The 24508-nt window shown below is 43.4% G+C and overlaps 2 protein-coding genes across 2 annotated transcripts in view; one reads left to right on the top strand and one right to left on the bottom strand.

Annotated features, from left to right (window-relative positions):
• Positions 1 to 22685, top strand: part of LOC311012036 (erythroferrone) — a 31933-nt gene extending 9248 nt beyond the window's left edge. Inside the window, 8 exon segments of the mRNA XM_084007328.1 lie at positions 3399 to 3515; positions 5627 to 5741; positions 7744 to 7871; positions 7951 to 8062; positions 8624 to 8705; positions 9493 to 9571; position 21933; positions 21936 to 22685. Of these exon segments, the coding sequence (XP_083863454.1) occupies positions 3399 to 3515; positions 5627 to 5741; positions 7744 to 7871; positions 7951 to 8062; positions 8624 to 8705; positions 9493 to 9571; position 21933; positions 21936 to 22039 (738 nt within the window). The 3' untranslated portion in view covers positions 22040 to 22685.
• The window catches only part of LOC311012029 (uncharacterized protein), a 177273-nt gene that overhangs the window by 112358 nt on the left and 40407 nt on the right, over positions 1 to 24508 (bottom strand). The gene's annotated exons all lie outside the window — the stretch shown is intronic.

The raw sequence follows: 24508 nt of genomic DNA, 5'->3' as shown, positions 1-24508 counted from the left end.
TGACTAGATTAACATAATGTATCTTACGGTGTAATATTGCCAAGGAAAGATCTGGAAGGAAAGGAAATGTTCCTCCGGTTCATTATCACACTCAGTCTGAGACTCAGTCATTGTTGCGGTTTTGTGTTGACAAACACAGTCGAGAGCGTGGCTACTTTGGCAGTATCCTTATCGGGAGGGTAAGGATACTGCGTATTTCGTATTTCCGCTTATACGTAGATCCCAGTGGAGAGCCTGCACTGTGATAGGGTTCCTTCTTTGACAAACACAGCTTGTGTCCAATAGTATTTTTTTTAAAAAGAAAGAAAAAGACCTGAAAGTAACGAGTACTTTTCAGCCTTTTCTAGAAATTTACTTAAAAGTAAAAGTATTTGTCTTGGAAATGTATTCAAGTAAGAGTAATAAGTACCAAGTGTGTTTCAGGGGACTCTTACATTAAAACACATTAGCTTACAATATATACTTTTAATATTATCGATGGTCCTCCAGCTGCGCTTAAGCTGATGTGTTTTAATTGTTACAGTAATAATTGACGGGGCAGAGAAAATGGTTTTACATCATCAGCTCACTATATAGTCCTCTACATAGTCAATTATATTGTTTCTACATAGTTTAAACTGTCATCTCCACTTGCGGCGACTGCAAAAATAAGCAATGAGAGAATGACTTCTCACTTGATTTAGTAAATGAGTAAATATTGTAAACAAGAGTTTATGGTCTCAAGCTCTAATATCCATATACCGAATTCAAGGCTTCAAATCTGTAGTCCACAAACCAAATGGGTGATGTCACCATGACTACATTCAATTCTTATATACAGTCTACTATAGAGACTCATTATAACTCACTATCTGCACACATCCAACAAACATCTGTTCAGCCAAAGTGAAACGAGTGAGAATGAACAACACCTGCTGGGACATCTCTCTGGTTGGTCCCATACTTTGACTGTGACATGCTGAACAAAGGAACCCAGGAAGAAAAATAAAGTTCCAGTGAGCCAGAGGATCTCAAAGTCCATCATCAGGAACAGACGAGCTAATATTGTTCATGTGTTTATAATATTTTACATTTACATTTAGGGCATTTAGCAGACGCTTTTATCAAAAGCGACTTACCATAAGAACATTTGTTGGAAGAAAGTGCAGTATATCGCTATCACTACAGTAATGATTTCACAAGAACAAGTTTCTAGCACGCCAAATTGCTTAGTTAACCTGTAGCTGGTAAATAACAGAGATATACTCATTTTAATAAAATTTATACAGCCAATCATTGATATGGGCAACGTCAACCATTGATCCAATATCTCACTCACTTCATCTATTAATGGATCATAATTTGCTGGGACGATCATTTTAATTTCGATCCATTTGAGAAATTTCTGTCCAAATCCATATCTCGGCGAAACATTAAATAAGTATGGCCATTTTATTCGATCAAAAGCTTGCCGGGCATCCAGTGAGAGTACTGCTGTATCTTTCACATCAAATTGTTCATGAATTATGTTAAGAACCCGTCTAATATTATGAAATCCTTGCCGTTTTTGGACAAAACCATTCTGATCATTATGAACTATACATGGGATATAATTCAATTCAATTAAATTTCAAAAAACTTTATTGTCTGTCACAGGGACAGAAAATTGTCATCAGTTTGGGCTCAGTTAAACATAAACATACAGACACCAACATAAAAACTCACATTAAAAGATCTCACATAAAAACCATAAAAATCCTAAAATTCCTGTGGCGCTCACATAAAAGCTGCAACAGCAGATAAATCTTGCCCTAAAAACAGGTACCTATTTCTTTCCGTTTAAAATATGCACTGCAGTAGGGATAAAAGAGTTCTTGTAGGTCTTTTTTTTTGGCCAGGGGTACTCTGAACCGGCTGCCTGATGGTAAAAGCTGAAAGGAGCCGTATAGGGGATGTAAGGGGTCCGTAGTGATCAAGAGCACTTTCCTCTCTGACCGTGCGCAAGGCTGCGCGGGTCGAAACTTGCATTACGCCGGCTCCGCCACCCTGCGCAGCCCTGCGCTGCGCCACGAAACTAGGGCCCTGAGTATGTATGTCAGTGTTGCCTGTTATAAATTCTCATTCAGGTCCATACATTTCCAAATTCCATAAAGTAATAATAATCATTAAGTTAAATTAAGCGAAATAAAAAAAACTCTCCCGGGACTTATTTCAGGGTTACACCATACCTCCTAAACAAGCACTGTCAACTGGTTTCCACGGTGAAGGAAGTAAATGGGTCTCACACCTCACCGCTGGCTTCATCCAATCCCTCAGACTGTGGAAATCCTCTGCCTCTTTTGGTGATGAGAATGAGTGTATCCTCCCATTATGGAGGATTCTCATTTTGCACGGGTTAAGCTGAAACCCACGAAAAGTTCCCTTTTCAATTAACATTTTCTTTATTGCGTTAAATCCAAAGCGCTGTCGCATGGTCTCGGCTGAGAGGTCCTGGACGAAGAAAAGTTTGTTTCCCTCATGCATAATGTTACGTTGTGTAATGGAGCGAAAAACAAACTCCCGGTCTTGAAATTTCAGGAACCGGATGAGAACCGCTCTATCCTAGTTTGGTTTTGGTGGTGCTAGGGTTCGGTGAGCTCTCTCTAGGATGAAGGTTCTGTTGGTGTCCAGTTCCAGCCAGCGAGGCAGCATGTTCTGTAAGAAATCCAGTAGCGTTTGGTTGCCTTCAGCACCCTCCTGTAGACCAAACAGCCGCAGGTTATTCCTTCGACTTCAATTTTCAAGGTCCTCGGTCTTGGTCTCCAGATAGGAGATTCTTTTCATAGCATTAGTCAAGTCAGCGGTATTTTTTTCCAGCTGTTCCTCTGCCGACATTATTCGATTTTCAGCATCTTCCATTCTGGTGGTGTTAGCAGCTACATTTCGCTTCACTTCTGACATACTGTTTTCCAAAGCAGAGACAGACTTGGCCATCTTACCCAGGCGGTCATCTATACTGTCTAGTTTGGATCGGAAACTCAGAGCGAAGTGCAGCAAGTACCGCCGACAGGTCCGCCATGTTACTTGTATTGCCTTCGTCTTGTTCAGTCGGCGGAGCGCTGATTTTCGGCCTCTGGGAAGCGTGTTTTCGAGTGAAAAAGACACTGTAGCTGTAGCAGCTGTAGCAGCTGTATCAGCTTTGGACATAGTCCCAGTTCAGTTGGTATTGTTGACCTACGGGTTTTAAAGGTATTTAGTGCGAAGTTGTACGGAGCATCCACATTAAGCCGCTATCTTGGTTCGTTGCTCGATAGCGCCCCCTGGTAAATAACAGAGATAAATGAAAAGATACAAAGTGCAAAATACTAAATTAAGTGCCAATATATGAATACACCAACACAGACATGACATTAAACATATGAACGTACTTGAACCTCCAGGAGCCGCTGTCCTCGGATCTGTCCCAGGTGTCTCCTCTCAGCTCCTGGCTGATCTTCAGAAGGAACTCCAACAAGGGGGACAACCGGAGAACCAAAGGGACCAGGAGAACCTCGAAGGTAAGAAAGACCTCCAGCTTCTCAAATATAAAAGTATTGTGACATAATCTGTGGCTGGTAATCAATATTCTTCTCCTCGTCAGAGCTTTCAGTCCTGAAATAATTAATGAGGTTATAATTGTAAACGATACATGTTGATTAAATGTACAGGTTTGTTTATATCAGCTCGAGAATAGAAGACATTAGGCCCAGATCACAATGAGACCAGGAGCAGCCGCTTCAGAAACGCTCCTTGGCGAAGTGTGTCACCCTGCTGATGATCCTGTTAGCGTGGGTGGTGATCAACCAGGTGATCACATGTAGATTCAAGCAGACGTGACATTTTTAAGGACAGATTTCTAAGGACACATTTCTAAGGGCACGTTTCTAAGGACACATTTCAAAAGACACATTTCTAAAGACACATTTCTATGGACACATTTCTAAGGACACAATTTCAAGGACACATTTCTATGGACACGTTTCTAAGGACACATTTCTATGGACACATTTCTATGGACACATTTCTAAGGATACGTTTCTAAGGGCACGTTTCTAAGGACACATTTCTAAGGCACATTTCAAAGGACACGTTTCTAAGGACACATTTCTAAGGCACATTTCAAAGGACACGTTTCTAAGGACACATTTCTAAGGATACGTTTCTAAGGACACATTTCTAAGGACACATTTCAAAGGACACATTCCCAAGGACACATTTCTAAGGACACATTTCTATGGACACATTTCTAAGGACATGTTTCTAAGGACTCATTTCGAAAAATGATGCCATTTTTGCCATCGTTTTTCACCTAGCTCTTTTTGGAGTCTGACTGAGTAAGTCATTTGCTTTAGTACATGTAGTTGTTTTACAATATTAACAAAATAATCTGTAGTGGGGGCATTTTTCTGGAGCCAACATTTTGTAATGGCTTTTTTACTTGCAGCCAGCAAGACCCTAAGTAGGTACATATCAGCTTTACTCAACCCATCTGGCATATTCCCAAGATAGAGAGTTGTGAATAATACATTCATATTAAAACATAGAACCTTTGAAATTATTTTTGCCAGTTCCCTCCAGAAAAACTGGATGGTGGGTAAAGACCAAAAAATATGGGCATGATCAGCAAAGACCTTGCCACATTCTCTCCAGCAGGCCAGTTGTGTCCCAGTCTGTTTGGACTTCTGCTTGGAAGTTATAAAACAAGGACACATTTCTTAGGACACATTTCTCAGGACACATTTTTCAGGACACATTTCTATGGACACATTTCTAAGGACACGTTTCTCAGGACACATTTCTAAGGACAAGTTTCTAAGGACACATTTCTAAGGACACATTTCTAATGACATGTTTCTAAGGACACATTTCTCAGGACACATTTCTAATGACATGTTTCTAAGGACACATTTCTCAGGACACATTTCTAAGGACACGTTTCTATGGACACATTTCTAAGGACACATTTCTAATGACATGTTTCTAAGGACACATTTCTCAGGACACATTTCTAAGAACATATTTCTCAGGACACATTTCTAATGACACATTTCTAAGGACACGTTTCTCAGGACACATTTCTCAGGACACATTTCTAAGGACATGTTTCTAATGACAAGTTTCTAAGGACACGTTTCTCATGACACGTTTTTAAGGACACGTTTATTAGGACATGTTTCTCATGACACGTTTCTAAGGACATGTTTCTAAGGACATGTTTCTAAGGAAACATTTCTAAGGACACATTTCTCAGGACACGTTTCTAAGTACACGTTTCTCAGGACACGTTTCTAAGGACACGTTTCTAATGACACCTTTCTAAGGATACGTTTCTAAGGACACATTTCTCAGATCACATTTCTAAGTACACGTTTCTAATGACACATTTCTAAGGACATGTTTCTCAGGACCATTTCTAGAAAGCATTAGAAAAGTGTCACTATAGAGTGTCAGTGACAGTTCAATAGCAGCACTACATCCTTCATATAGTTGAATCAACACAGACTGACATTACAGGAACAATAATTGACTTACTAATCCATATTTAGACTTCCAGATCCTTCATCAATAAAATATTATGGATTCCAGTTTTGCTTCTTGGATGATTCAAAGTGTTTCTTTGTCTTTGCAGCATGGTCTTCCAGGCCCTCCAGGCCCTCTAGGCCCCCAGGGGCCTCCAGGGCCCCCAGGCCCCCTCCTGCCTCAACATCAGGAGCTCATCCAGGAGCTGCAGCTAAAGCTGAGAGGTGAGAACTCACTGATGCACAGATCCAACTTCTCTTTTAGACTTTTCTCTTTCCCCATGCTTCCATTGTTTGTAGTGAACTAGGCTAACAGTGTGTGTCGTGGAGAACAAGAAGAAATGATCTTAGACAGATATCATGTTTGATTTTCAGTTACAGTTTTTTCTCAGTCGCTTTGGTGCTTTTCTCACATCACTATTAACATTTTCACAGCAGTGAGTGCATTTCTCAAAACAATTAGTGCAAACTGCAAAACCTAGTGGATAACCTGCAAAAGCACGTCACTTGCTCAAAATGGATAGTCTATTCCACAACAGCAAGTATTCATGTCAGTGAAACTGCCAGTGTCATCAAAATGAGAAGTCTTGACACCATCGGTTATGAACAAGATAGTCAAATGGCTTTGTCATGTTTTCATTATGACAGTTTATTGTCTCAGTGTTTTCCAATGCAAAAAAACAAGGTCAGTACTCGGTGACACTACCTGAAAATGCTCAAGATAGCAGTACACACTACTGGTACAGCCATTTGAAAACTACAGTAAAGTTACACATTGCTGTAGTTAGGGGAGTACGTGAGTACAAGCCATACGTTTCACATTTTTACTGTATCTGCTCTTTGCAATTCTAGAGCGTTTTGCAAAAAGAAAAATACACTTCAGTCACTCATTTAGAACAAACATAAGAAACATCCTTTCGGTAGAGCTTCTATTCACAGTGGTTCTTCCAACATTTGGTTGCACCCTCTGACCAGCCTCAGCCATCGTGAGGCCGTGATTGACAACATGGTCCACAACTGTAGCCCTAATTTCATTAGGAATATGTATTTGGCCTCTTCTCCCTCTTCCTGTTTTGTAGAAATGGTCCACACTATGTCCTGCTTGGTTCATATATGCTTGCCAAGTGAGGGTTCATGGGATTCATCCCTGAGTGACTGTGAACAAGTGGCTTATCAATGGTTACAACTAATACTTCACACACCTCATCGTGAGTGAAAGCTGAAGTTCACCTGAGAGCAATTGTTCAATTTAGGAGACATTTACAGGAATTATAAATAAAGGTATAAAATTTGGTTGACAGAATTTGATAACTAGTTAGACAATTTTGTATGTAATGACTCAAGCAATGAAATGAAGACTATTAGTTTTATTGGGAACGACTATTCAGCATCCATAAGTATAGTTCATTTTGACTGACATGACATAAGCAAATGATAATGTTATAAAACAGCAGAGAATTGTATGAAAGCAACTGATACATGTCCAAAAGCATTTGCAATTTGTTCAGAGGAAGGAAACATTGCTACTATGATGTGCACAAATGACTAAATGTTGTGGAGGTTGAACTAATAGTTATGAGAATTTTCATTCTGATCTGAGAAAAGCACCAATACGACTGAGAAAAACTGTAATATGTTAGAAAAGTCCAACAGCAGAGAAGATGTTTAGTTCCAAACATCAGTAACTGGATTCACTTTCATCTGTCCTGCTGCACTTTTTCCTTTCACTCAGTGTTTTCTGTATGTAGGTTATATAAACACAGCTCTGTGTGTGTGTGTGTGTGTGTGTGTGTGGAGGCAGGCTGTCTGAGTCCTTAATAGGGGTAATTTTGTGCAGCATGGATGTGACTTGGCTCAGCAGCAGGATTCCTGACATTCCTACTGACTGATGGTGTGTCTTTGTTACTTTCTGCATGTGTGCGTGTGTCCGTGGTTCATGCATGTTTCCAGGTTGCTCGTACGTGGTTTTATATTTTACAGTTTATAGACAATATCACTTTTATTTCATGTGTCTGTTCTGACTAAATGATTTATATAGAACACACACATCTTACATTAAACTGTAAACACACACAACCTCAACACACACACACACACAAACTCACTCACACACGCACTCTCTTACAGACACACACACACACGCAGTTCCAGTTGTTGTCATATGACATAATTAAAAAAATCTTTACAAAACAATCAATGCCTTTTATTTCTCCCCCCCCCCTCTCAGACATGGCAGGAGGAGTGTGTTTTCTGTGTAATGGTCCTCCTCGTGTCTCCACCTCCTTCCTCAGTCGCCTCCTGCAGGCCGTCATCATCCCACGTCGCAGCCTGCTGGAGCTGCAGCCGTTTAACCAGGTGAGCTACACACACACACGCACACACACACACACACACGCACGCACACACACACACGTCTGACCTTTGATCCTTGCAGCCCTCAGACTCAGAGCAGAGCCTCCAGAGGGGTCAGAGCTTCAACAGCAGCAGCGGCCGCTACACAGCAGCTGTCTCCGGCTTCTACCAGCTGACTGGCAGCCTGCTGATCGGTGAGAGCATCTAATGTTTTCTATGACGTCACCGTTGTTATTTCTGACCTCAGACCTGCTAACTGTGATCCTGTCAGACCTTCTCTCTTTAGAAACTTCAACACTGAGGTGTTCCCTCCACATTCCACAGAAGTATTTGCCATTTACCTTCAGATTAGTTATCTTCATTATAATTACATCTAATACATGAAACCCCCTCTCAAACAGACACACTTTGTTTTTGCTTGGCTTTGTTTCCTTTTTTCAGTTTTCTTTATTTTCTTTATTTCATCTTATTTTATTTCATTTGATTTCATTTTTTTCATGAAAGGAAGGTAAGGGCAAGACAAGCCAAAGCCACCAACCCTTCTGAGTAGTTTCCTCCTCCCCCTCCACCTGCTCCTCCCCCTTCTCCTGCTCCTCCCCCTTTGTCCTCCCCCTCTTCCTCCTGCTCCCCCTCCACCTGCTCCTCCCCCTCCTCCTGCCCCTCCTGCTCCTCCTTCTCCACCCACAAGCAGTGGTTTATGAGACATTTTCCAGGCTCACTACCTAACTGACGTCAGAACTGTGTTTGTGGTTCAGAGTCAGGTGACCGAGTCCAGGTGCGACTCAGAGACAGTGTGAGAGCAGCGATCTGCATCGAGTCCCTCTGCCAGAGCAACCTGTGAGTAGTGCCACCTCTTCCTCATTCTCTCTTCCTCCCTTCTTCTCTGCAATTTAAACTGAAAGGATGAACATATGGAACATATGGATGTCCATGCAGAGGCTTTTTGATTGAACCAAAAGTGAACATTTCACTGCAGCTACGTGTGGCTGCCAGTAATCAATCAGTTAATGGAAAATAATTAGCACTCTGATCAGATGCATGGCCAAAAGAGAAGGAGAATCACAGCTACTTTGACACTTTATGAAAGATTTGATTATGTGCAAACATCACATCGCCAACCTCTTCAAGAAGGATGTTAAAGGGAAAAGTGGAAAACTTTGAAAAGACATTTTCAATGATTTCTGCCTAAAAGGCAGTTTTTTCTCGCCACTGTCGCTATAACGCTTGCCACTGGGTGATGTTGGAACTTTGAAATTGTATTGACTCTTCTGTTGTGATATGACACCATAAATAAAAGTGAATCGAATTTGAAACAATATGTTAGGGCACCGACCCACAGCAGGGAATGGCATCAGCATGTCAGTGTGGGATCCACCAGGCCTTGATGAGGATGGAGCTCCTCAAAAGGACCAAATTATGCTGGTAAAAATATGGAAGAAGACAAATTGTGTTAAGTTAATCAGATTATGCGCGGCTGTGTGTAAAGGGGAATATTAGCGATCATTTTTCGATCAGTTAAGATCAGGGGGCTGTCGAACAAAATAATTGACTCATTGATCCTCATCATTTTCATCCTTGAACTGTTTATTTGTAGCATATTTACGCAGCATTTTGTGTCCATCAGCTCTGTCGAGTCTGTGATGGGCCTGGCAGCTGCTAGAGGAACTTTCAGCATCTTACTGACTGGAACTCTCTATCTACAGGTAACACACACACACACACACACACACTGGCCATTAAAAACTAAACCACAGAACAACTTCAAAACTGTGAGTCAGCTTTGTTGTGGAAAAAATGAATCTGCCCAATAAAGATCAACAACCAGGATCAGTCTTTTCTCCAAGGTTTATTCGACAAAGTATTTTCATCTGCAGAGGAAAATAATGTTCGCCCCTGCCTTCTCATGCAAAGGCTCAGAGACAGCAGGAACGACCCTGAGTCTAGCAGGAATCTCCCTTTTAAGCAGGAGGAATCATACCGGAGACAAAAACAGAAGACAAGATGTACAGAACACAGATGTCATAATGTCCTCTGAAATTATCTCATGTCATGTGGCACTCATGCTCAAATCACCTAACTACGCACAAAAAGGCAATCATTTTAGACATAGAATAACAGTTAGAAAGAGGAGATGCGGATCAACGGCTGACAAAGATTCTGATTATAAATTACAAACATCCAAAATTCCCATAACAGCTTCCTGCACTCTAAAGTGCACAAGATGGAAACAAACGTTCAACGTTGTGTCCTACTAAAACACAATAGTCATTTGCAGTGCCTTGCTGGCTGCTTCATTTCTATTGGCCAGGTATTTGTCACATGCTTTGCTTGACACAGCGAAAAGGTAGTATAGCACTGTGCAAGCCAATGGAAATAATGGGTTTCAGAGTACAGTGGTCATGTTGTTTCTAAAAGAGCCTTTAAGGAATACTTAACTCTGTAATTGACCAATATCAAGGACTCAGTCCGTGTTACCTTGAATTCTTGAAGAAAACCTTGTTTTTCTCTCATGCCTTGTAAAATTAAAAACAGAGAAAAGTAGCCTCCTACGAGCAACTACTGTCGTTTTATCTTCTTCGGATCTACGCTTTGAGCTCATTAAATCCGCCAGCGGCCCGTCGCCCTGGTAACAGGTCTTAACCACATCACGTTTTTTCTGCCTCACCGGCTCGCTCCGTTCACATAGAACGGCGTCTCACCTCGTCTCGCCTTTCGGTCTCGGTAGTGTGTACACTGATGACGGGGCACGATAGTCCCCAGTGTTGGGAGTAACGCGTTACAAAAGTAATGCATTACTGTAATGCATTACGTTTTGCTGTAACGCGGTAATGTAAGGCTATGCTGCCCTTGTAATACGTTCCAGTCTCACAAAACTAGACAGCTAGCTAACAACCTTAGGAGGAAGTAAAATCCAGTCGACAAGGCTTACTTTTCTTGTTTCTTTACTGTATGTTTTTCCTCTTAATTTTTGTTGTAAAAAGACAAACAATTTACAAAGTTCAAACGTGCTGACGACAGGACCACAGGAGCGTTACAACAGCGTGGTCCTTCCTCGTCGAGTGTACTCGGATGAAACCGAAAGCAAACCTGCAGCTGTCTGTGCTGTCGCCAGTATCACAACTTGACCACAGGGTGGCAGTATTTAACAAGCTATGGCAAGATACACATGAGCATACACTGAAACCAATGCATTTCTTATAGAAAGCAGAACAAAGGCATTACAAAAAAAAAAATTGGTAATATTTTACTCTCAAAACTCAGTATTTTACTCGCGTTACAATGCATTTTATACCCGAAATCAATTGGTGTGTTGTTTTTATACAAATTCGCCATCACCGCGAGATCCACAGAGGAGAAAAAAATCCTCGCGAATGTTTACTTCCTCTACTGCTCGCGATTGAGGAGAAGATGACAGCAGCAGCAGAGTCGGACTCTACATTCGCGATCGCGAGCTGGGCATACGCTCCACTTTTGGAAAAGTGTGAAAAAAAGTGTGCAAGCCGGTCACACCATGGATCAACAGCTGAGGGGCGGCGGCGAGGAGGCGGAGGCTCCGATTCTCCCCGTCGGTTTTTAACCGCTTTTATGCCCGCGTCATAACGCTTTTGGTGTGTGTTTAAAACAGTAGGTTTACTTCAAAACGCGAGCGTCAGACGCTGTCAGAGCGTTTATGAACAGTATTTTAGAGCTCCCCCTAAATGTCTCAGGTAGGCTTTCAGGTAATTTCGCAGTATAACACAGCGCCTTCAGGGTCATTAAAAAAGACGTACGGCAAACCTGGAATGAAAAATGGCATCCCCGAATCCCATTCATGAACACAATAGCTAATATCAGCTAACAAGTCGTTTTCTGTTTCTCTTTTTCCGTTTTTAAAACGAATAATGGGATACAAGTCATTTTCCGTTTTTCGTTCTTTTATTTTGAAACGAAAAACGGGAAACGACTCGTTTTCCGATTGTCGACTTCAAAACGAAAGTCAGATGGCCAAAGTACACGGACCGTTTATCCAGTCTAGTTCGTTAATCATTGTGGTCTCTCCCCCGACCCTCCCAACAAAAATCCTGCCCCCCCTCTCAGAAAATAGTTCCGACGTCCATGGATAGAAATGTAAAAAGGGTTGTGTATCTTGTCATGACTTTTTTTTTTTACAATCTACAGTAGTAGGCTCTAGCTCTATTGATTTCAATATGAATACCTAAAGTTACAGTATTTCTATTATAACATGTCTTATATTATACATAATTTTTTGTACTTTTGTCAGCCTTAAGCCTAGCTCAGTCATTATGCCATACCACATCATCTCCTGCTGTGTAATGAGCTTTATTGAACACAAGAAGATCTATTGAGAACACAGAATCCATATTTCCTTTTATTTTGGTGAAAAGTAATGCAAAAGTAATGTAAAAGTAGTGTAATGCCTTACAATTTAAAGACAGTAATATTGTAATGTAACTAATTACTTTGAAATGACAGTAACAAGTAATAAATAATGCATTACGCTTTTGAAGTAACTTGCCCAACACTGATAGTCCCACAACGAAAAGGCAGCATAAAGGAGCTACAATGTCAGCATTTGGGGGAAGAGGAAAAAAGATGACATTGGATACTTGGAATGTTTTTCCTGAGGTGACAGAGGCATTTGACCTAATAAAAATTTAAAACAAAATATAAGTGAATTATCTATGTCACAATTAGAATGTTTTGTTGTCTTAATATATGACAGGATAAGTAACACTATGGAAGTGAATGAGGCCAGAAAGCAGCTTTTTCCTCATAAATCTAGACCACTGTAGAATATCTCACCTACGAAGGCTGCATTAGAACAACATGTAAAACAGGCCATGTGTCAAGTGAATGTCTGGATCAACACTTCAGTTCCTGATCCTCAACTCTCAAACCCTTCTGAATGGAGTTGGGTGCAAGAAGGAATGGAATGGCAGCCACACGAGAGTTGCTATGAACTGATCCATTGTGGCAGCAAGAAATTATGCAATATGTGCTGCAAGTGCAAAAAGGCTGCCCTTAAGTGCACTGACCTTTGCTCTTGTTCAGGAGACTGCTAAGTGGACAACGGCACATTATTAAAAAGTTCCAAATATGTGTATGTTTTTTTGTGTTATATTAGACATAATGCAAGAAACAGACAAATATTCTTGCTAAAATGTATTTAATGTATTGTTATAAGAATGTTGCATTCTACATCTACATTACATCAAACATTCAAAATATTACATTTTATATCATAATGCACTCAAGCAGAAATGACCCGTGACCCTAAATACAGGATAAGCGATAGACAATGGATGGTTGTTTTAAGTCTACCTCACCCCAGAGGTCAAATCTGAAGTGGCGCCCTGAGATGCTAAAGGCTCTGGACATTGTGGGGCTGTCATGGCTGACAGGTCACGTGGAGGGTAGGTTCAGTGCCTGTGGAGTGGCAAACAGGGGTAGTGTGCTAGAATTACCAAGGAATCACACTGCTCAGTCTCCCTGGGAAAGTTTACTCCAGGGTGCTGGAAAGAAGGCTGCGGCCGATTGTCGAACCTGGGATTTAGGAGGAACAATGCGGATTCCGTCCAGGCCGTGGAACAGTGGACCAACTCTTTACCCTGGCAGGGTTGCTTGAGGGGTCATGGGAGTTTGCTCAACTATTCTACATGTGTTCTGTGGATTTGGAGGAGGCTTTTGACCATGTCCCCCGGGCTATCTTGCGGGGGGGACTGAGAGAATACAGGGTACCGTGCCATTGCTACAAGCCATAAGGTCCTTGTATTAACAAAGTACGAGTTGTGTCCCTATTCTGGACACAAAGTCAAGCTTGTTCTCAGTGGGTGTTGGACTCCGCCGAGGCTGTCCCTTGTCTCCAATCCTGTTTGTGGTATTCATTGACAGGATCTCAAGGTGCAGCCAAGGTGAGGAGAGTGCCCAGTTTGGGAACCTCAGGATTGCATCCCTGCTATTTGCAGACGATTTAGTTCTGTTGGCTTCATCAGGCTAGGGCCTTCAGCACACGTTTACAGTCTGTTTACAGAGTGTGAAGTGGCTGGGATGAGAGTCAGTACCTCCAAGTCTGAGGCCATGGTTCTCCACTGGATAATGGTGGACTTCCTTCTTCGGGTGGGGAGTGAGTTGCTTTCCCAAGCGAAGGAGTTCAAGTATCTCAGGATCAGCATCAGCAGTATTGCGGGCTCTGTACCAGATCATTGTGGTGAAACGGGAGCTGAGCCAAAAGTCAAAGCTCTCAATTTACCAGTCAATCTATGCCCCAACCCTCACCGATGGTCAAGAGCTTTCGGTAGTGACCAATAATGGCCAAGATGTGTTTCCTCTGTAGGGTGGCTGGACTCAGCCTTAGAGATAGGGTAAGGAGTTCAGTCAGGGAGGAGCTCGGAGTCGAGCCACTGCTCCTTCATGTTGAAAGGAGTCAGCTGAGGTGGTTCTGGCATCTGATTAAGGTGATTTTCTGGGCGCGTCCAAATGGGCTGATACACTGGAGGGATTATTTATCCCAGCCTGGGAGCACCTGGGGATCCCCCAGGAGGAGCTGGTGAGTGTGGCTGGGGAGAGGCCTGGAATTAAAGAGGAGAGCTGATGTTAATCTATAGCATTATTCCACTCATTGTGAAGAACATGTTTGTCTTCATGAGACATTAGTTAAGAACATTGAGAAGACCCAGCAAACTACCCTGTGGGACTCCATAAGCAATAGATCACATTATCACGCACTTTCTGTTGTATGTCTGCGTTGATGAAGGAAAGCTGCTAAAATGAGGAAGACACCACAGTAACTATTCAAAGTAGGGATACTGATACCAGCATTGTTTCTCGGTCCGATACTGTGCACGTGTACTTGTAATCATAAAGGTGTTCTGATACTACCATGCCTTTACGGCAGCGACATCAGTTAGGTGTTACACACGCTGCAGGATGACCAGGTTGTTCCTTATAAAAGATCTTTATTCACAGCTTGCAACATAACAGAAAGACATTGGACATCTGTGTCTTGTACTGTTACCGATGTCCTCTGCTTTTGGCTGAACGTACTTCCCGTTTATTCAGGAGTATATTGCCAGTCAATACTCAATAAACGATGTTAGTTACTCAAACTTACATGAATTTCCAGTACCTAACATGAAACATATTAATATTCACTCAACAAACATAAAATACAGTCTAACGTATGAACCACATCTAATATAGGAACCATTAAAGTCCTAGTCGGCATGTCCGTTGGATCGAGGGTACTCTGTCAGTTTTTGAATGTTTACAACTCTCACGCTCCTCCCCCACAACCACCGAGCTCCTTCTTCTCGACGTCGTACCCTTTGAAATCCCTTAGATCACGCCACCTTTGAAATGCAGGTCCCATGTGAACTCTGGTTTTATCACAGGCACCGTCCTTTTTTTTCCTTGTTTTCCACCGGTGTTTTCTTTTCCTTGGTTGTTTGGACCTCCTCGTTTCGGTTTGTAACCGAGGAATTGGAAGCTTGTTGCTACTTCCCTCCACCTCCCCTCTATGATAGTGGAACGACCCGAGGGGTGAGGGGCTCTGTGCACAAACACAGCCCTGTGTGCTGATTGGACAGGATGATCTGGGCGCTGTCAACTTTTGCAAAACAAACAACAGGCTCTACGTGCATGTAGAGGCACGCTTTTTTTTCTTAAACCGGATAATTTATGTTGTTCTATCGGAGCGTAGTGTCGGCTTCAGTGAATATGATCAAAAAAATGTTGCCGACTGGGACATAAACTGAGGATGTCACATTCTGATGCTAAACATAGCTAGCGAGCTAGCTACCCATGCTAGCAAAAATTTGTGTCTGCATTTCCTAACATAACATACCTTATTTAAACATTAAACATGGCTTCAAACATGACGACAAACTTAACAAATATATTTGATGCTTGTGTACCTGTAACATAACAGAAAGATATAGTTTAATGGACATCGGCTTCTCGTACTGTACCGATGTCCTCTGCTTTTGGCTGAATGTATTTCCTGTTAATTCAGGAGTATATCACCAGTCAATAACAGTCCCGCTACATCTTACCAGGAAAATAATAGTTGGGGGCCCTTGTAAGAACAATAATTAATAACAATATACTTGGGAATAGTCTGAGCTATTAGCCTGGCCAGGGTGCCACACCCTCCCCTACTCATGTTTACACATTTTTTAACACTTTTTCTGCTGTCAATTCTGTCCACAGTCTTTTATCCTTACTTCCAGTGTCCTTTAACTTTTGTTACTCTAGTCTCTGAAATATTGTTTCCAAGCCTGTGGACATCCATGGTCTCCACAGTCTCTGAAAGTGGGGTGCTGGTGTGCCCACCTCAATACAGTCCATACAAGCTTGTCTTACCGTAGGCTGTCCCAGTGCATCATAAGTCAGCATCCTTGGAGGTTGTCTCTGTCTCTGAGGGTGGGAATGCACTGTCAAAGGTGATGACCGGCCATTTTCAGAGTCTGTATCTCCATATTCCTGCAGTCCTTCTTCATCAGATGTGTGATTGTTGTGCTGCTCCCGTATGTCGTGATGACCTTGTGTTGCCTGCAGTTCCTCATCTCCTGCAATATCCTGTAGACCTGGCTCACTGTCTCTCTCCCACTTCCCGTCCTCCCAGAAGTCATTCGTCGGTCTCAGCCTCAGGAAGTGGAGCATTACCTCTAATGTTATAACTGTGACGACGTTGAATCCTCTAAACAAGTCCGCCTTCATCCTCACTGTCAATCTCCGTTTCTTGTGGTTGTAGCTGTTGCTTGACTTTCCCTCTGTTTTGTCTCAGGTCACTCTTCCCTTTGTCCTGGTCTTTTCTCTCTGACGTCTCCGCCGTTTCGGTAATTTAGCAGATGCTTTTGTCCAAAGCGACTTACAATAAGTACATTTGTCAAAAGAAGGAAACAAAGAAACCACAACGTATCATTGCCGATAAAGTAAGAGCTAAAAATAGAACAAGTGTTAGGTCCTCATCTGAGTAAAGTAGTACCTTAAGAGCAACAGTGCTATGATCAGAGTGCTATAGGCAAGGTTTTTTTTCGGGGGGGGCAAATGACTCTGCTGTCCTGACATTGGTCGGTAGTTCGTTCCACCACTGAGGAGCCAGAACAGAGAAGAGTCTGGACTTTGCTGAGCGACATTTGTTTGATTTCAGTGATGGTGGTACCAGCCGGTCAGCTGAAGTAGAGGAGCGAAGTGCTCGCTTCGGGGTGTGAGGTTTGACCAGTGTTTGAAGGTAGATGGGTGCCGTTCCATTGATGGCCCTGAAGGCCAGTGCCATCGTCTTGAATTGGATGCGTGCTGCAACAGGGAGCCAGTGGAGGTCACGGGGGAGGGGGGTCACATGGGAGAATTTGGGTAGATTGAAGATAAGGCATGCTGCAGCGTTCTAGATACGCTGCAATGGTTTAGTCGCAGAGGCCGGGAGTCCAGCCAGGAGAGAGTTGCAGTAGTCAAGGCAGGAGATGACCAGTGCTTGGACCAGGAGTTGCGTTGCATCCTTTGTGAGGAAGGTCCGAATCCTGCGGATATTGTAGAGGGCAAATCTGCAGGATCGGGCCACAGCAGTGATGTTGGGGGTGCAGGATACTTGGTCATCGTGGATTACACCCAGGTTCCTCGCAGTTGAGGAAGGTAATACTGTGATGCCCTTGACAGTGACCGACAGGTCCATGCGAGGGCAGTCTTTCCCTGGGATGAAGAGGAGTTCGGTTTTATTCAGGTTAAGCTTGAGGTGATGTGCAGTTGTCCAGAAAGAGATAGCAGCCAGACAGTCCGAGATGCGAGTTGCAATGTGAGTGTCAGAGGTTGGGGGAAAAGAGAGGAACAGCTGGGTGTCATCTGCGTAGCAATGGTAGGAGAATCCATGCGATGTAATAACAGAACCTAGTGATCTGGTGTATAGTGAGAACAGAAGCGGTCCTAATACTGAGCCTTGAGGGACACCCGTGTCCAGAGAACAGGGTTTGGACATAGAGCCATTCCATGGTACCTGAAAGGTGCGATTTGTCAGGTATGATGTAACCCAGGTGAGAGCAGAGACAGTTATGCCAAGTTCAGCCAGGGTGGAGAGGAGGATTTGGTGGTTGACTGCGTCGAATGCAGCAGATAGGTCGATGAGAATGAGAGCGGAGGAGTGGGATGAGGCTCTGGCGTCTCGCAGGGACCCTCACTCCCTCCGCTCACTGTGTCACTGTGAGGAGGGCCGTCTCAGTGGAGTGAGCAGTCCTGAATCCTGATTGATTAGGGTCAAGGAGGTTGTTCTGCGAGAGATAGGATGACAGTTGGTTGTAGGCGGCACGTTCCAAGGTTTTAGAGAGGAATGAAAGAAGAGATACTGGTCTGTAGCTTTGGATGTCAGTAGCGTCTAGGGTGTTTTTTTTAAGGAGAGGCTTCACTGTAGCTGTATTAAAAGCCGGTGGAATGACACCTGAGGTGAGGGAGGAGTTGATCAGGGTGGTGAGGAATGGCAAGATGTCGTGTGAGATGTCTTGGAGAAGAGAGGAGGGAATCGGGTCAAGGGAGGAGGTGGTGGCACGGTTAGATGTAACAAGTGCGTGAACGTCTTCAGAGGTGAGGGGGCTAAAGCTGGTAAGGCCATCGGAGTTGAGAGTTGGGGGAGATGTTTTCTGGGAGGGAATAGGCGTGAATGAGGAGCTGATGTCATTTACTTTCTTGGTAAAGTAAGTTGCAAAGTCATCAGCAGTAAGGGAGGAAGGAGGGGGAGGGGTAGGAGGGGTGAGGAGGGAGAACATGGAGAAGAGTTTCCTGGGGTTGGAGGCGGAAGAGTTGATCTTTGCCAGGTAGAAGGCAGATCTGCCGAAACAGTTGAGGTGAAATCAGAGAGGAGGTGGTGGTAGTGAGCAAGGTCCTCGTGCTGGCCCGATTTCTTCCATTTTCTCTCTGACGCTCGCAACAATGATCTGTTGGTTCGCAGAGGTTCAGACAGCCAGGGAGGGGAGGGAGATGATCACGCAGGTCGTGAGATGGGGGGACAGAGAGTGTCCAAAGAAGAGGAGAGTGAGGACATCAGGATGGAGGAGGCTTCCTCAGTAGGCATTAAGGAGAACTGTTCTGTGGATGGTAGTGAGGAAATAACAGTTGAGGAGAGATCGGTGGGAGTGAGGGATTTCAGGTTGCAGCGACTGGTGACCATTCGAGGCGTAGAGGGGAGGGATGTGGTGGGCTTCATGGGGAGAGAGAAAGTCACAAAGTGGTGGTCGGACACGGTGAGCAGGGTAACAGAGAGTGCCGAGATGCCACAGGATCTTGTGAAGACAAGGTCAAGTTGCTTCCCAGCCCGGTGAGTGGGTGGAGAGGGGGAGAGTGTAAGGTCAAATGCGGAAGAAGTCAATGAATTCAGATGAGTGCAGCTTTCCCGGGTGGATGTTGAAGTCACCGAGGACGACGAGTGGTGTGCCATCATCAGGGGAGCAGCTCAGGAGGGCATCCATCTCATCTAAAAAGTCACCAAGAGCACCGGGTGGGCGATAGATCACTATGATGTTGAGCTTGAAAGGAAGGGTGACAGAGACGGCGTGGAATTCAAGTGCAGATCGGGGCAGGTGGTCCAGAGGAAGGACCTGATAGGACCACCTGGGTGAGTTGAGGAGCCCAGTTCCTCCTCCTCGCCCTGTTCGTCTTGGGGAGTGTGAAAACGAGTAGGCAGTTGAAAGGGCAGCTCGAGTGGCAGTGTTTTCTGGGGTGATCCAGGTCTCCGTAAGGGCCAGGAAGTGGAGAGTCTGCAGGGAGGCATACGCTGAAATGGTGTCCGCCTTCTTGACTGCAGACTGGCAGTTCCACAGCCCCCCTAGTACTTCAAGTTCCTTACTGGTGGAGAATGGTGGGTAGCAGAGATTGGATGGGTTACAGCCTCGAGCGAAGGGTGTCTGGTAAAATCTTCTCCAGTGTGATGTCCTGACTGGGATAAGACACATGGCTGCGATGGGAGGGGGTTGAGATGTTATGCCTACCTCAATGGACTTCCTCGATGGACTCCCGCAGATAGACTCCCTTGTCTTCGTTCGGCTGTCCTGACGCTGTAGTGACAGCCTTTTAAGTGCTCAGTTTACCTCATGCACAGCCTGGGGCCCCTCCCTCCAATCAAGTCTATTGACTACAGCTGAGCTGGCTGAAACTAGCTGATTGCCCACTCAGTATAGACAGCTTCACAAGAATTTAAACAACAAGCTAACAACACAAGACTAAATGTTACAACAAGCTTTACTCTAGTGATGGGCAAAGGGAAGCTTCGAAAAATGTTTCAGTATGTGTTGAAGCCTTGAAACGAATATGAAACCTGACTCTACAGTGGCATCTAGTGGCCACTTCTGTGAACTACATGCTCTGGCCAAAGAAAACTCCTAATTATGTGCCACTATGAAATGAGTCAGTCTTAGGTTTCCTTAATTTAAGTAGATTACAGGTTGAATTAAAGAAACATTATTAAAAATAAATAAATGACACATTGTTATATGCAATGCAATAATCAAAGATTTTTATTCAAAAATAATATTTGTTCAGCTCTTTTTGAACTGAGTCTGTTTCTTTTTTTTGGATAACACTTCCCCTGCTTTTGAAAATAACTGACTAAGAAATTACATTTCTTAGTCAGTTGGTACAAATTAGGGAAGACAGCACGTCGCTCTTGCCAGTATTTCAAAGGATCTGCCCGTCTTGGAATAGCCGTTTCGAAACAGAGGCGTTCCTTCAATCACTGAACTACAGTCACGTGACATGGGCGTTTCAGAACCGCTTTTCGGCACATCGTTTCGAAAAGTTTCGATCCGGGACTTCAGAGAAGCGCCGACACGCCCGTTTCGGAAGTCACATCACTACTTTCCTCACAGAATGCCTAAACCCAAATCTACAATTACTTTCTGACTTACCAACAAGAGACAAAGCAGCTTCCTTCTTTTCTCCAGACAAAAGTGTGGCTTTTGCCTCCTCTCTCTGGTTTTATCTCATACACAGGGATATCAGAACTCTTCTCACTCACCACCAAATACACTGTGTCCTCCCAGTTTGAGTGGAGTTTGCCGGGGCCTCCTCTTTCTGAGAGATTGTGGAGCAGGACTCTGTTACCAGGCTGTAGTTGAGCCCCATATGTCTTTTGGTCATAGTGTCTTTTGCCTCACTGAGCCTCTTTCTGTGCTACTTTTGAAGCAATCTCATAGGCCTCTTTCATTTTTGAGTGCCATTTTTCCACATACTCCTCATAACTTACTTGCTGCTCTTGTGATGGTAAGTTGAGATAGATGTCTACCGGGAGGCTGGGACTGCGGCCGAACAACAGATAATAAGGAGAAAACCCTGTGGCTTCACTCCTCGTGCAGTTGTAGGCATGCACTATTTTTGCCAGGGAGTTTTTCCAGTCTGTCTTCTTGTTGTCCGTCAGTGTTCTCAACATCGAAAGGGGAGTTCTGTTGAAATGCTCCACTTGTCCGTTGCCTTGTGGGTGATATGGAGTAGTGTGAGAGCCACGCATACCACAGACATTTTGCAACTGTGAAAACATTTCTTGCTGGGATCCAAAGTTGGGTGCGAAGTTATTGAAGACTATGGCCACCACTGTTTTTGCTAAACTTGTTTGTTGTTGCATATGCTTGTGCAAAATGAGTGAAGTGATCCACCACCACTAGAATATATTTGTAACCATGCTTACAGGTCTCCAGATGTATAAAGTCTATAGACACAAGCTGTGAAGAAAATGTCACTCTCGCTGTCGGACTGCTTTTCCTGTAAAGTTAAGACTGTCCTCTTGAGGGAGCCATTCAGAAAACTGCACACACATCACTGCTCCACATTCGCACATCCATATAATTCAGGAACAAATCTTATTCAAACACTTTCATAATTAAAGTACAGCTACCTATTAAATGGGGTATTGTACCATTTTTAGTGTCAGGGTATCTCAGTACATTTCTGGTATCAGCGTTGAGATTCTTTTTGTTACTTATATTTTATGACACTGTATTAATGTGTGACTTTATGTGTGTGTGTGTGTGTGTGTGTGTGTGTGTGTGTGTGTGTGTGTGTGTGTGTGTATGTGTTTGTGTATGTGTGCAGGCTGAGAATATGTGTCGGTGTTTGTGGACAACGCCACCGGTTCGGCCATCAGCGTCCTGCAGGACTCTCTGTTCTCTGGGATTCTGCTGGGGAGTCTGACCACTTAAAACCAGCAACAGAGATTACTTCAGCCTCACAGAACAACAGCGGATCTTCATCAGCTGGCATCATGAGCTGATCTCTTTAATGCTATAAAAATTGTTGCACGTTGTTTCCTGATTCACATATTAACATGTGATCTCCAAATCAGACCAAATAAGACAAATGAGTGCCAAAACTAAATAGGTTTTTTCCCCTATTCACCTCAATGTTCTTGAAGCATCATCAAGTGGACATTAGAGGAACTGCAGGCCACAGTGGTTGGTCTTTCTTAGACCACCTTTGTTTGGATGGCTAAATATATTTTCACGTTCAACATTTAATTTTATATTTAAGCAGTTTCATGCCAGTATTCTGTTTTTTCTACTTTTGTCAAAGTGGCAGTCCATCAAAAAACTTGAAACTGATGGTTTCCGCTCACAACTATTAAGAACCATCACCCTGTTCTTCAACGTATATCTGAAATATCAACACGCTCATCACAGAGACTTGGGAGTTTCCAATTCGGGCGAGGAGCAGTGTTTTGTCTGTACAGATAGATTCAATGATTGTATGATGTCTGTCTCCATTTTATTTTAATATTAATAATATTTATTCCCTGGATGTGCTTAACAAGTTGTGAATAATTCTTATAATAAAAAACATTCCACTCACTGATAGTTTGTTATTCATTGTTCCAGATTAATTTAACTGCTGGATAATAACTCAGTTGAAGTTAAAGAGTTGTATTATTGTTGGGGTACTAGCAGGAGAAGATACGGTTTATTAATAGATAATTTATTAATATCAATAGAATTATTGATAGTAATAATAATTATTGATATTAATAGGATTATAAATATAATTAAAACTGCTGAGCAGTATCGTGACGGGCCCGAGCTCATATGCGGTCGTGGAGTGCCTGCGGTCACAGGGCAGTGTCGTGGACGCTGCCCCTTGGCGCGGCCGCCTCTCCTGGCGCAAGTCGAGACACAAGCGATGGACACCGAAAGGCATCCGTCCTGTCACGTGCGGTCGTGGAGTGCCTGCATTCACACGCGTGGCAGCCGCCTACCTGTGCAGCAGCCACCTCCTCGTGGCGTGAGTTTAGAACACAAGTGATTGACATTTAAAGCCATCTGTCTGTCACATACACACAGTTCATTGCTTCCTGACATCTCTCCTCCTCTCCCTAGTGTGACCTCTCCTCCTCCCCCTGTGTCCTCCTTGCAAGCTGAAATGAGAGGAATGAGTTATAAAAAATGGCTTTAACTTGGAAAAAGTGACTAAATCAATGACATTTCCTGTCACCAAGTAGGTGGCGCTCTGATCGTGAGTGAATATCAAAGTGCAGATGTGTTCAGGAAGGAACTCTAATCAAGTGTGGAAAGTTTTGGAGCAGATCAGAGAACAAACACTGAAGTTATAATAGTTTGGATGTTTATGGCAGAGTTCAACTGACAGCTGTGTGAGATGCATGTGGAGATGTGTGCCATCTCTCCTACCTCTCTGTGTCCAGGCTGAAATGAGAGGAATTTTAAAAAAGGAATTAAAAGTTTCATGACTGTTGATCTGCTGTGATCCAAAGTGAAACTACATTTCAGTCACAGAGCTCACACACATGTCTCTGCCTTCATGACATCTCTCCTCCTCCCCCTGTGTGACATCTCTCCTCCTCTCCCTGTGTCTCTCCTTGCAAGGTGAGATGAGAGGGAATTAGTTATAAAAAAAATCAGGTGTGGCTTTAACTTGGAAAAAGTGACTAAATCAATGACATTTCCTGTCACCAGTAGGTGGCGCTCTGACAGAGTGAATGTCAAAGTGCAGATGTGTTCAGGAAGGAACTCTAATCAAGTGTGCAAAGTTTGGAGCAGATCAGAGAACAAACACTGAAGTATCAATAGTTTGGATGTTAATGACAGAGTTCAGCTGACAGCAGTGTGAGATGCATGTAAAGTGTGCATCTCTCCTCCTCTCTGTGTCCAGGCTGAAATGAGAGGAATTTAAAAAAAGGAATTAAAAGTGGCATGACTGTTGATCTGGTGTGATCCAAAGTGAAACTACATTTCAGTCACAGAGCTCACACACATGTTCATAGCCTTCCTGACATCTCTCCTCCTCCACCTAGTGTGACCTCTCCTCCTCCCCGTGTCCTCCTTGCAAGCTGAAATGAGAGGAATTAGTTATAAAAAAAATCAGGTGTGGCTTTAACTTTGGAAAAATTCACCAAAATCAATTACATTTCCTGTGGCCAGTAGGTGGCGCGCTGACTGTGAGTGAATATCAAAGTGCAGATGTGTTCAGGAAGGAACTCTAATCAAGTGTGCAAAGTTTGGAGCAGATCAGAGAGCAAACACTGAAGTTTTAATAATTTGGATGTTTATGGCAGAGTTCAACTGACAGCTGTGTGTGGTGCATGTGGAGACGTGTGCCATCTCTCCTCCTCCCTTTGTGTCCAGGCTGTAATGAGAGGAATTAAAAAAAGGAATTAAAAGTGG

Source organism: Eutrigla gurnardus, assembly GCF_963514095.1.
Source record: "Eutrigla gurnardus genome assembly, chromosome: 4".
NCBI classification, from domain to species: domain Eukaryota; kingdom Metazoa; phylum Chordata; class Actinopteri; order Perciformes; family Triglidae; genus Eutrigla; species Eutrigla gurnardus.
Note: the sequence above shows the minus strand (reverse complement) of the source record. Positions and strands in the feature narration are given on the sequence as shown.